This window comes from Miscanthus floridulus, chromosome 4 (assembly GCF_019320115.1).
Source record: "Miscanthus floridulus cultivar M001 chromosome 4, ASM1932011v1, whole genome shotgun sequence".
Taxonomy (NCBI): domain Eukaryota; kingdom Viridiplantae; phylum Streptophyta; class Magnoliopsida; order Poales; family Poaceae; genus Miscanthus; species Miscanthus floridulus.
In genome coordinates this window covers 31,096,341-31,108,535 of record NC_089583.1, presented here as the reverse complement: position 1 = coordinate 31,108,535, position 12,195 = coordinate 31,096,341, and the positions used below count along the sequence as shown (strand labels likewise).

The window sequence follows — 12,195 nt, the reverse complement described above, 5'->3', positions numbered from 1 at the left end:
GCACCACAGCAAGACGCAGCAGCCGAGTAGGCAACAATAAACAGAGGAACTAATTGCTAACAGAGTGCATCCTATAGCAGAACAGTTATACATAGCGGAATGATTCAGTGAGGATCATAAGCACAGGTTTTTTAACTGGCATGCACTACGTGAAAAACGCTTTGTAGCAATGAGGCAAATTTTTTGTAGGGGCGGCTGTTGATGGAGCCGCCCCTACAGTGGCGTGCTCGAGAGCCCAGAGACCAGCCGCCCCTACAAATAGAACAGCAGGGGCGGCTGGAGCAGGGGCGGCTGGTGTTACAAGCCGCCCCTAAAAATAGGTCGAATTTGTAGAGATGACTGGTAATACCAGCCGCCCCTGCTGTGTCCATTTGTAGGGGCGGCTGAATCACCGGCCGCCCTACAAATACCGAACCGACAATAAAATTCTAATATATTAAGCCGGTTTGCCTCGCCCGTCGCCCTCTCTTTCTCTCCTCTTCGCTCCCTCTCCCTCTCGACGCGACCTCCCGAAGCGAACAGGGGAGCCTAGGGTTTCGCCTCCCCGCCGCCGGCCGTCCCCACGGCCGCACCCCCTCCCCCCCCCCCCCCCCCCCCCCGCGGCGGCGTCAGCGGCCATCCCCACGGGCTCCCCTCCGGCGGCGGCGCCCCCCCGGCACGGCCGAACCCGGCGCACCGGCCCTTGGCCGCGGCCAGCCCGCCGGCCCTCGCGCCACGGGCCGCCCGACTGTGGCAGCCCTGCCACAGGCGCTCCCCCTCCCGGCGTGGCGGCGTGGCCAAGCCCCAGCTGCGGCTGTCCCAAGGCGGCGGCCTGGGCGCTTTCGCACGCTGGATCTAGTGCTTCCGGCCGCGACGGGCCCTGCACAGTACACCGGCGGCCTCTCTCCCCCTGTCCCTCCAAACACCATCGCAAGAACTGGCTCCCACATCAGCCTCAGGTACCACGATCCAGATCCCAAGTTGCTACTGCACCACCATGCCTAATCCTGACGGCTGTAACTTCCGCTATCTTCCTCGCTACCTGCTGTTGGACACTGTTGATGCTTCACATGTATGGACCACACGGCATGCTCAAGATGTTTGATGCATTGCCTTAGAGGAAGACCAAGTGCCATATTCAAGGTGTTCGCCGAGAAAGTACCAGTGATAGAAGTGTGCAGGTGCCTTCTGATGCCCTTTTTCCATAAGATTGGCTTCTTGCAGTTTGTATTCCAAAACAATTTTCTGGGTCTTTAGATCAGGGTACAACTTCTTGTGATTTTTGGGCAGATCATGTAGAACAGAATGTAATAGATGAAATATGTAATTTAAATATGTTTTCAGCAGTAATGTCACCTCTACATGTTAACGCGATCGGAACAAAATACCTGAAAATTATTACAGATATACGATTATTGTTGGTACCAATATAAAACTTATCTTACCTCAGGACAACAGGAACGCAACATGAAACCAGAGCATTTCGATCGCGTTACATGGTACATACATATATCGATGCATACATTTGTCTAATCGTCCCACTTTGTCCAACTGTTGCAAGTATAGCCTATCAGAACTTTGCCCTTCATGGTTATATCTGTTTGCTACCTACCAACTAACATTACATTCCAGTTGGGAGATCCAATATGATAGGGGCTGGGTACACATAATGATAGAGGTTGTAGCTATGGGCATTTAGTTTAGAGTTGAACTTTTCGCTTGCTTTTCTATGTCTCAGCTGACTGTGCATTTTCCTGGGATTTATCTTATTGATTAGTTAGTTCCATTCCAGAGATCCATTGGCTGCTTCAAGGGACAGCTCTATTTCCTCTGTTTAGCAGGTTAGCACCATGTATGATTTTTTTTCGCAGGAGCTCTGATAAAATGGCTAATATACTTTCTTAAAAATGCATATATACTTGCATAAAAAGCCTGCGTAAAGTAACACCAGAGTTTTAAGGACATACCACTGTCTCTACACAAATTCGAATATTTTGAAACTCAATTAAGATCTTGCCCATATTGATTTTTCCCATTTTTCCAAGTCCCTGTTTGTTTTGCATTTGAACATAATGGCTAATGGCTTCATATGCATCATAGGTCCTTAGTTTTGAGCCTGGACAAATCCCAGTTGCATAGATGCTAAACTGGAATTGTTGTATTTGACATAAGTAACTTAGATTAGAAGATCATCAAGCATATGTATATATGAGTTTGTTCCTGTAACAAACTCTTCTCTATTCTATGAAATGGGCACAATCTCTTGCCAATTCTATGCTTCTCTCATTTGAGATACTGACATATTGCTTCTATATTTTCAATTTGTCCTCATTGTCTTCTATGCCTATATAATATATAGTGATCCAATTTAGGATCTTCTTTGTTGAGATTGGTTTATATGTACTTTTCTAGCTTTTGCAGGCCTATTCTTTACCTTGCAATGCAACTATTCGTGTTTGAATGTCTTCTGGGATGCCTGATTACTTGGACCACATCCTCACAAGAAATAACAAGTTGTGACGGCACTTGTAGATTGTCAGTATGCACTTGTGATTCTCTTCACATTGTTCAAGTTGAAACCTTCTAGTATCATGCTAATGGTTCTAGTATTAAACTTGCGTCTTGGACATGCCTGTTTCTGTCAGCACTACTCGATGAAATGGACGGCAGCGGGGGAGACGGTGACCGGTGATGGCAGCCGTCTCAGGGGATCAAAGAGGCTCAAGACAACGACGCCAGCGACAGCACAAGGTCCACAGCACGGCCAACGGTGCAATCCGAAACCAACAAGAAATCAGTCTATGATGAAGGTAACCAAGGTTGTTTTGCTCGCATGTAAACCCCGTTTGTATGCACAGCAGGCTGGCTTCGATGCCTGCCTGATCCCGGACATCAACATCACCTGAACGTTCTGTATTCTGAATGTTTTTTTTTCCTTTTTTTGGTTATTATATACTTTGTGCAGGCACCATGTAAGAGGAGCCAGAAGCTGGGGGACAAAATCACGGTGCTTCAGCAGCTCGTGTCTGCCGAGGCCGCGTTCCGCCACCGCGACGCGGCCTTCACGGAGGATCACTGGTGCTGCCTCGGCACTCTGTAGCCGGCTGGAGGATGCTGCCATGGTTCAGTTGGTAGACGGTAGGAGTACGAGACATCAGACATGACATCGACGGTTGCCGGCTGGTGTCATCAGGCCTTCAGTTACAGCGTTAGAACTCAATTTCACTTGGAAAAATAAAAATTACTCACGCGCTTTTTGAGGTTATTATTATAGTATGCCTGATTTGAATTATATAACAAGCTGTGATGGCACTTGTAAATTATCAGTATGCCTGATTTGAATTATATATACAAAGATATATATGTTCTGGTCGAATTTGAATTGTAAATTTAAATTTTTTTTGCGAAAAAATGTACTGTAGGAGCGGATGGTACTGTAGCTACCCCTACAAATCAATTTGCAGAGGCGGTTGGTGTTATCAGCCGCCCCTACAAATTGATTTGTAGGGGCGGCTACAGTACCAACCGCCCCTACAAATCGATTTGTAGGGGGCGGCTAGTAACACCAGCCGTCCCTACAAATTGATTTGTAAGGGCGGTCTGGGAACCGTCCCTACAAATGCATGATTTATAGAGACGGTATAGTAGGGGCGGCTGGTTGAGCTGCCTCTACAAATGATCTGCAGCCGCCCCTACAAAGCGTTTTTCACGTAGTGATGCACTTCTCTATCTTTGCTAAGGAACTAGTATAGGAACTTAGGACATATTCTACAACTAACTAGTACTCTATTGATATACTAGGAGGTAAGGAAATGGATCACACCAATTCTTTTGATAAGAATCAACCAGTAGAAACAAGGGTTGACCTCTATTTGCCATCGTTTTAGTAGAAACGAAAATCGAAATCCAATGTTTGATCTGCATTGCAATTGATGTCATCCATTTTGACACAACACGTTCTTTTATCGTATATATCAGCAAACATTTGACCCTTCGAGACTGTTGCCCATGCATGTTTGTCTTTTTGGATCATTGTTTTCTTGAGTTTGAGTATTAAAGAGGTAATATTTTTGTCCTGTATATACATGACGCAGAAAGAAAACGAATCACTTAACGGCTTGTTTAGCTGCATACTCAATCCACATGGGTTTGGAGGCATTGAGTTGGATAATTATCTAATTATCCATCTAAACAAGCCCTAACAGATATATAGCAACATGGGAGCCTATCCTAACATATTGCATACATATCTGCTGTTGTTAATTGTGCTGATGAAGCAGTAATGCAAGTGATCTGTTGGATAATTCTTAAATTAAAAACCAAGCAAAATTTGACAAAGCTAATAAAAATGAGTTAGATATTAATTAAATACTATGCAACTTGAAATCTCAACTAATCAATGACAATATATAGGCTGTCTCATTTATTAAACTACTGATATGTGCCTCCATCACTAGACTGTTGCATTTGATTCTACTGAAGAAAGTAGAGTACTTACACTATCTATCCATCACTAGACTGTTGCATTTTATTACTCGCATGTCACAAAACAAACGGTATGGATTGTGTATTTTGGTTCCTCTCTTTATGTTGGGACATGCCATATTCATATGCGTCAAGTCCCTTAGAAGAGGCCCAACTAGCGCCATTGAAGTGGCATGTAAAACCCACACCCATTGAGGGGTCACTTGTAAATTTCTGCTGCCTATATAATGCTAAGATCATGAGGGCAAGGGGGGCTCTCTCTCTTCTCCCACTATTTTTTCGCAAAACCCTAGCCACTGCCTCACTCTCCATGGAACCTCCACATTAGACCATCGTTGTAGAGCCTTCTCCGGGCCTTCATCGGAGCCTTCTCCGGCCAGGCCTTCGTCGCAGCCTTCTCTGGCCAGGCCTTCGTCACCAGCCCTACTCCGACCAGGCCTTCGACAGAGCCTTCTCCGGCCAGGCCTTCGTCGCCTTCTTCAGCCAGGCCTTCGTCGGAGCCTTCTCCGGCTAGGCCTTCTCCGGCCAGCCCTTCGTCGCCAGCCTTTAGTGGCCAGGCCTTCATCGGAGCCTTCTCTGACCGAGCCTTCGTCGCCAGCCTTCTTCGGCTAGGCCTTCCTCGCCAGCCTTCTTTGGCTAGGCCTTTGTCGGAGCCTTCTCCGGCCAGGCCTTCGTCGCCAGCCCTTCTCGGACTAGGCCTTCGTCGTCAGCCTTCTCTGGTCAGACCTTCGTCGCCAGCCTTCTCTGGCCAGACCTTCGTCGCCAGCCTTCTCCGACTAGGCCTTCGTCGGAGCCTTCTCCGACCAGGCCTTCGTCGCCAGCCTTCTTCAGCCATGCCTTCATCGCTAGCCTTCTCCAGCCAGGCCTTCGTCGTAGCCTTCTCCGGCCGGGCCTTCCTTGAAGCCTTCTCCGGCCAAGCCTTCACCTCTCCAACCTGTTCGGGACGCTTGTTCCAACATTGGCGCCCACCGTGCTGGGCACGAGTAAATTTTGTGAGAAAGGATGCTTCAACATGTGAGAAAGCCTTTGCCAAGCCTTCGTTTGCAGCCTTCGCTAGTGAAGCCAACCTTCTTCAGCAGCTTTCATCGGCAGAGCAAAGGCTTAAACCTATAAGAACCCCCGAGGAAAGGTAAGATTCTCGGGGCAAAGGTATGATCTCCTTAAACCTTCATAGCTAGCGGAGGCGATACCTTCGGACAAAACTTTGCCATCATTCTTCAAAAAATATAAAAAAATATAGTATAAAAAAATATAAATAATAGTTAAAAAATGTTAATTGCCTTCTACTCTTCTTCATAAAATAAAAAAGTTGCGAAGGCTCCTCAAAAAAATAAAGAGTTAACAAGCCTCTCAAGCCTTCGGCTCTTTTTTTATTTAAAAAAAACCATATTTTTTACCAAAGTTGCTAAGCCTTCAACCATATAAAAAAACAACAAAAACAAAAACAAAAAAAAACAACAAAAACAAAAAAAAACAAAACTTGGCATAGTACCTAAGATTGTTGCTTGGAACCTTCGCAACAATATGACGTCTTTGCATGCTAACCAGGAGACCTTGCAAGTTTTTCGTGCGTGATATGCTTGAGCATGTCTTTCTAATGATATGCAAAGGCCAGGTCCTCGATGCTGCATTGCACGAAGGCCTGATACAAGCGGCAGAGCCAAGGCACGCCAGGCGACCGCAACCCCGAAGAGGTTTCCGAAGGCCGAACAGATCACGTGCGCCTCCACGACCTCACCTCCGCCATGGACCTCGGCGCGCTCCCAGACCCCTCGGCCCAGCCCAAGGATCTTTGGCGCTGAAGGTCCAGTATGCAAAGCTGAGAGCTCCCAAAGGGGTGGTTCTGGCGGTCGTCCTCCAGCACAGCGCCGACCGTGCCCGCGCGGAGGCTGTGTCCTTTGCCACGACTCCCGAACCACTACGGCCGCGATCTGCCGCTCACTCCACCGGCTGCCGGGGTGGTGCCGGCGGTCGTCCTACGGCGGTCTGGCCCAGCACTGACGACCGCGCCCGTGCAGAAGCTGCGTCCTTCGCCGTGCCACCCGAACAACTGTGGCTTTCCGAAGGCTACCAGCGGTCGCGGGCCTGCGTGGAGAGCCTGCGCGATCCACAGCTCAGTCGCCACGTGAAGCCCTGGAAGGCCAGCCACACCACGCGGATCCCGCGCAAAACAGTCGGCACCAACCCGTGGACCTCGCCGGCCCAGCTAAGTAATTCGGCCACCGATCTGTGTCTACAAATTTATGCGCTATGGTCGACGGTCGCTAACATCAATCATAAATTGTCAATATAACCTGTATTTATATTTAATTTTATCATCAAACATAGGTATAGGGGTTTAAACTAATAAATTTCACAAGTTTTGGTGAATCTGTATTTTCAGCAGGGATTATCCAGAAAGCCGTCAAGGGGAACCTATTCGTGAAAGGAAACTACAGAATTCCGCCGCGTAAACAACGTGGGAAGATTCTAGAAGATTCCAGGAGGCTCTCGACCGAAGAAGACCCCACCTGCAGGCCCCCCGGCCTTGGGCCCACCTGTCAGCCTCCGCGTCACAATGTCGGTTCTCCACCGCCTCCTAGATTGCATCTACGTTGTCCTTTAAGTCGGTTTGATCCAAGGGCTCACTTTAGACGCTCCCGCCTATATATACCAGCCCCTGCTAGTCTCCCTGGAGCCATCCTAAAACCCTAATTCATATCATGAGGATCAGAGACAGCTATCAAGAGAAGATTAGCTCTCCATAAGATCTAATCTTGTAAATAATAATGAGGTAGAGAGTGAGGGAAGAGTTTGACGGAGGTGCCAGCCTATCGGTGCTCTCCCTACAACTTATAACTTGGCGGATCCAAGTTCTACTTGAGCTTGCCTTTAAGATTTTTCTGGTAATCAACTTCTGATTCAAATAAGTGTAACACCATAAAATTTGCTTCTCTTCAAATAGAGCTAAAATGTTTTAATTTTGTATTTTTATGCCCATGAAAACATGGGAAAATAATACATTTTTATTAGATTAAAATTTATCTTAAGGTAGAAACGTGTTTGTTGCATTCATGCCGGTCGCACCTTGTGTTTCTATGTGCAAAATATGTTTTTTTTTAAATACGTTTGGGAGACGAATATCTATCTCTAGGAATTTGAGTTTAAGGCAAGTATAGCATGAGATCTTTCTTGTTGCCCTATTCACCTTAATATCATTTTAATCATATGCATATGTCTATCTTAGCAACCATAGTAATTTTCCTAGCTATTTGATATCCTGGATTCCTTGATTCCTATGGGTTATTGCATTGGGTAGTATGATGCTAGTGCTCAAATAAAGTCATGATCTTGTAACTTGACTAATGGTATATGCAATAAACATTAAAAGATGCTTTTTAGCAACATGGAACAAGGGGGCTAGAGTATTGGGCTATTTTATGGTGCTCTAGATTCCTCTCCCTAAGGACTTATCTGTAAGCGAACATCCAGGACTTACAGTACAGCTGTGAGGGCTACATGGCTCTAGCTTTAGCTCAGTATGAGGGCCTTTTCTAGCTTGTTAGTGGTTACCTTTATGGCGCAAGAGGGGCTCCGATAGGTATGATCTCGGCCTACCAAGAGGGTGCACTTTAGTTTCTTGGTATTTTGTTAGTCACTCCTTGCAGGAGGGTTCATGCTTATTGATGGGGAAACCTTAGCGGCCCTAACTTGTTAGAAGAACCTTTAAAAGGCTTCATAGTGAATCTTGCCGACCTTCCTTAGTAGTGGGTCAAGAGGTTGGCCGTCTTGGGCGAAAGGGTAAATCACAACTTACAGTGAAAGTGTACAACCTCTGCAGAGTGTAAAACTGGTATATCAGCCGTGCTCACGGTCACGAGCGGGCTTGAACCTTTATGGAATAGATGAAGAACATGGATGATACCGATGATCAAGATGCTCATTAATGATTACTGTTTATGCTATTCATTATTCATGTTTACCTGATCATATGTTTATGTGGGCTTGTGGATAAACTTGTTGCCACCTAATTGCTAAAACATGACTCATTAAAAGCTAATTGAAGTTAAATCAGTGTCAGCCTTTTGAGCCTCATGAACCCCATGTTATATTTGTTGAGTATGACATGTACTTACGCTTGCTTTACTTTTTAAATCTTTGGAAAAATTTCGGATGGGTACCAGATTGCTAGTCTGGAGGAGTTAGGCTTATGATCAACCAGTCAGTTATCCTTATAGAATTGGAGTCTTTATCCAAAGATCAGAGTTGTCTTTCCGCTGTTTGCTGTCTAAAGTTATATCATTTATACTAAGTACATTATATATTGAGCATTGTCTTTCGATGTTACCCTTATTTGTAGCTATATGTGAGATTTGACTTTCTCGGCTCACATATGGTGTGTATCTGGTTTTGTTCTTAAAACAGGGTGCTACAAAGTGGTATCAGAGCAATGCTGACTGTAGGACACAAGCCTAGTAGAAACTGGTCATTTTAAGATTTAGAAGTTGCTACATAAATCCTTGCTCTATGAACTTTGATATTTTCTTCTCTACTATATCTCTTCCCTTGTTATTCATCTCTGCCTTGGTGCTTATTTTGATGTCTTTGTTCTCATCTTGACTCCTTGATTTGATATGCTTTTAGAATTGTCTCTCATCACCTTCTTGCGTAATCTAAAGATGAGTCTTTGGATTATTACCCCTACTACAATGAGGACGATAGTATCGCAAGTTGAGTCAATGATTGAATTGTGCACCTTTATTGCTTTGTTGAATTGTTATTATGTTTATGCTTATTTTGGATCTTTGTAATGATTTCAATCATCTTGTTGGGTGTTCCCACAATTTCATTTAGTTTATAGGCCTAATGTATAAGGATTAATGGAATAAATAGTTGGGTTTTTGGTTTTCTTCTGTTTTCCCTATCTTGCCTTTTGGAGCAGCTTGCACTCTTCGACTTATATCTCTGATTTTGGATGATCAAAAATCATGACAAAATTCTAGACGACATTAGACTTTAATATCTTTCTCTGACCACAAGAATTACCTTGATAGCTATGTTGGTTATGGAGTTATAAAAATCACAAGACGATACATCGATGTTGTCTGAAGCCTGGAATAGTTTCTATTGTGCACTACTTTCGACTACCTAAACTGTAGAATTTGGAAAAGTGTTCTATAAGGAAGTTGTGGAGAGTTTGATAAGCTTTCCAACAATATAAACTATAGCTCTATTGGATTAACAGAATAAGAGTTACAGTTGTTTTATTGCACTGTTGTTTTTCTGCTCGCGAGGAATTTCAGATTTCTTGTTCTTGCTCATACACGAGAGAATCATTGGGATGTCAGAACATCTGTAATAGAGACGGAGATACCGATCTTCCGTCAGGTGATGGTAACTATCGTTGTGGCGGAGAATGACACACCGATATGGCTTCAGATCGAAAGATCGAACCCTGCAATCTTAGCACCACAACTCCTCTGGTTATCAACCAAGTCACGAACCAGGTTGACCTCGCCAAGAAGGCTAATCCCTGCCTGCGCAATGAAGAACACAAGCAAGAACAAGAAAGAAAGCAACCAAATTGCATATGAATGATTAATCTCATGAGTTGGGGTCTCACAAACCAATGAACGGCGAAACTGTTCTTGACAGATTAATCTAAGCAAAACCCGAACCCTAATGGAGGGGTGGCGGCTGTTTATGAAGAATCTAGGGTCGTGCAAGACCCCTGGACGCGCCCCTAATGGGCCCAAACTCGATACATAGTCCAACGGACCAAAAGACGATGTCGTAGCACCCTAGCAGATTCTGGACGCTAACTTGTTTCGATGATTTCTATTGATTCCAAACAGCTTTTGATATGAAACCACTTGTATTGGCTTCCTTATCAAATTAGCTTTCCATCCATATGTGGATCATCGAAAACGGAGTCCGGATGTATCCTGAGCGACCAGTTTAAGGTAGACAGGTCTTGGAGGCCGAGGCGGACTCGAATTCTTGTTGGACTGGGCCTCTGGCTTGTGTTGGACGTCCTTGCTGGTCATCATCACCTCCACCACTTCCTCTAAGTCCTTTATGACCCTCTCCAATGTTCCTAAGCAAGATAACATTATTAGGTAGTAGTCTATTCTCAAAAGTATGAAAAGTATCGCTTAAGAACGAGCTCACCTCTAAATTGAGTTGTCGCTTTCGAGCCCAGGTCATTGGACCTTGCATGACGGTTGGAGGATCAGCTGGTACATCCGAAGGAGTGATGTCCTCATCATCCTCCCCCTCTTGAATTGGAGTTGTCCTCAACTCAAGCTCATCTTCTTCTCCCAAATAAGGTTTCAAATCTGCAATGTTAAATGTGGGACTAACCCCGAACTCGGGTGGCAACTCAAGTTTGTATGCATTATCATTTATTTTCTCAATAATCTTATAAGGACCAGCTGCTCTTGGCATTAATTTAGACTTACGCAGCTTAGGAAATCTATCTTTTCTCAAATGTAACCAAACCAAATCACCTAGTTCAAGTTTAATCTCTTTTCTACCTTTACTACCAGCAATTCTATATTTTTCATTCATTCTTTCAATATTTACTTTAGTTGTTTCATGCAACTTACGAATAAAATCAGCACGCTCTCTAGCATCACTATGTATTCTCTCAGTGGTAGGTAAAGGCAAAAAATCAATAGGAGCACGGGGGTTAAAACCATACACTACCTGAAAAGGACTTACCTTGGTGGTTGAATGTTCCGCCCTATTATATGCAAACTCCACATGCGGCAAACACTCTTCCCATATCTTCAAATTGCGCTTCAAAATGGCTCTCAACATGGTGGACAATGTTCGATTCACAACCTCAGTTTGCCCATCAGTTTGGGGATGACATGTTGTAGAAAATAGCAGTTTGGTCCCCAATTTATTCCACAACGTGCGCCAAAAATGACTCAAGAATTTTGCATCGCGATTTGAAACAATAGTAGAAGGCATACCATGCAAGCGAACGATTTTTTGAAAGAAAAGGTCAGCAATATGAACAGCATCGTCGCTCTTATGACAAGGAATAAAATGTGCCATCTTAGAAAAATGATCAACCACCACAAAAATACTATCCCTCCTCCTCTTAGTCCTTGGCAAACCTAATACAAAGTCCATGGATATATTAGCCCAAGGAGTAGAAGGAACAGGAAGAGGTATATACAAACCATGTGGGTTCAACTGCGACTTAGCTTTTTGACATGTGGTGCACCGAGCCACGTACCGCTCCACATCATGCCTCATCCTAGGCCAAAAGAAGTGTGTGGACAGCACCTCCTCCCATCAATCCGCCTCCATGTGCCTCCTGCAACAACAAAAGATGAACGGAACCAACTGGAATGCATAGGTGGTTAGCTCTAAACAAAAACCCATCATTGATCATAAACTTATTCCATGCACGTCCCTCTCTACAATTAAGCAACACATCCTTAAAATCAGGATAAGCGCATATTGTTCTTTAATGGATTGAAGACCAAAAATCCCGCAATCAAGTTGGGACAGCATTGTATATCTTCTAGACAAAGCATCAGCAATCACATTATCCTTCCCTTTCTTGTATTTGATAATATAAGGAAAAGATTCAATAAATTCAACCCATTTAGCATGCCTACGATTCAGATTATTTTGAGAGTGAAGATACTTAAGCGATTCATGATCAGAATGAATAACAAATTCTTTAGGCCACAAATAATGATGCCACGTCTCCAAACAACGAACAAGTGCATA

General features: G+C 44.4%; 1 protein-coding gene across 4 annotated transcripts; it reads left to right on the top strand.

Moving 5' to 3' along the window:
* Window positions 1–999: 999 nt before the first annotated feature.
* LOC136551247 (uncharacterized) lies at window positions 1,000–3,288 on the top strand. Of its 4 annotated transcripts, XM_066542833.1 has the most exons (5): window positions 1,000–1,160; window positions 1,761–1,820; window positions 2,401–2,518; window positions 2,625–2,789; window positions 2,945–3,288. In XM_066542833.1, the coding sequence occupies exons 1-5, from the start codon at window positions 1,054–1,056 to the stop codon at window positions 3,077–3,079; spliced, it is 585 nt and encodes a 194-aa protein (XP_066398930.1). In that variant the 5' UTR covers window positions 1,000–1,053; the 3' UTR covers window positions 3,080–3,288. The 4 variants fall into 4 exon arrangements, 2 of the variants coding, with proteins under 2 accessions (XP_066398930.1, XP_066398931.1); XM_066542834.1 differs by lacking the exon at window positions 1,761–1,820 and having other exon boundaries at window positions 1,007–1,160; XR_010782506.1 differs by lacking the exon at window positions 1,761–1,820 and having other exon boundaries at window positions 1,017–1,160; window positions 2,401–2,514.
* Window positions 3,289–12,195: the final 8,907 nt, after the last annotated feature.

Excerpts from the sequence above, each read along its gene's own strand:
- LOC136551247 (XM_066542833.1), top strand. The coding sequence starts at position 1,054 with ATGGACCACACGGCATGCTCAAGATGTTTGATGCATTGCCTTAGAGGA. Across the intron at positions 1,161-1,760 it reads CCAGTGATAGAAGTGTGCAG|TTCCATTCCAGAGATCCATT; the intron begins GTGCCTTCTGAT and ends TTGATTAGTTAG. Across the intron at positions 2,519-2,624 it reads ACGGCACTTGTAGATTGTCA|CACTACTCGATGAAATGGAC; the intron begins GTATGCACTTGT and ends TGTTTCTGTCAG.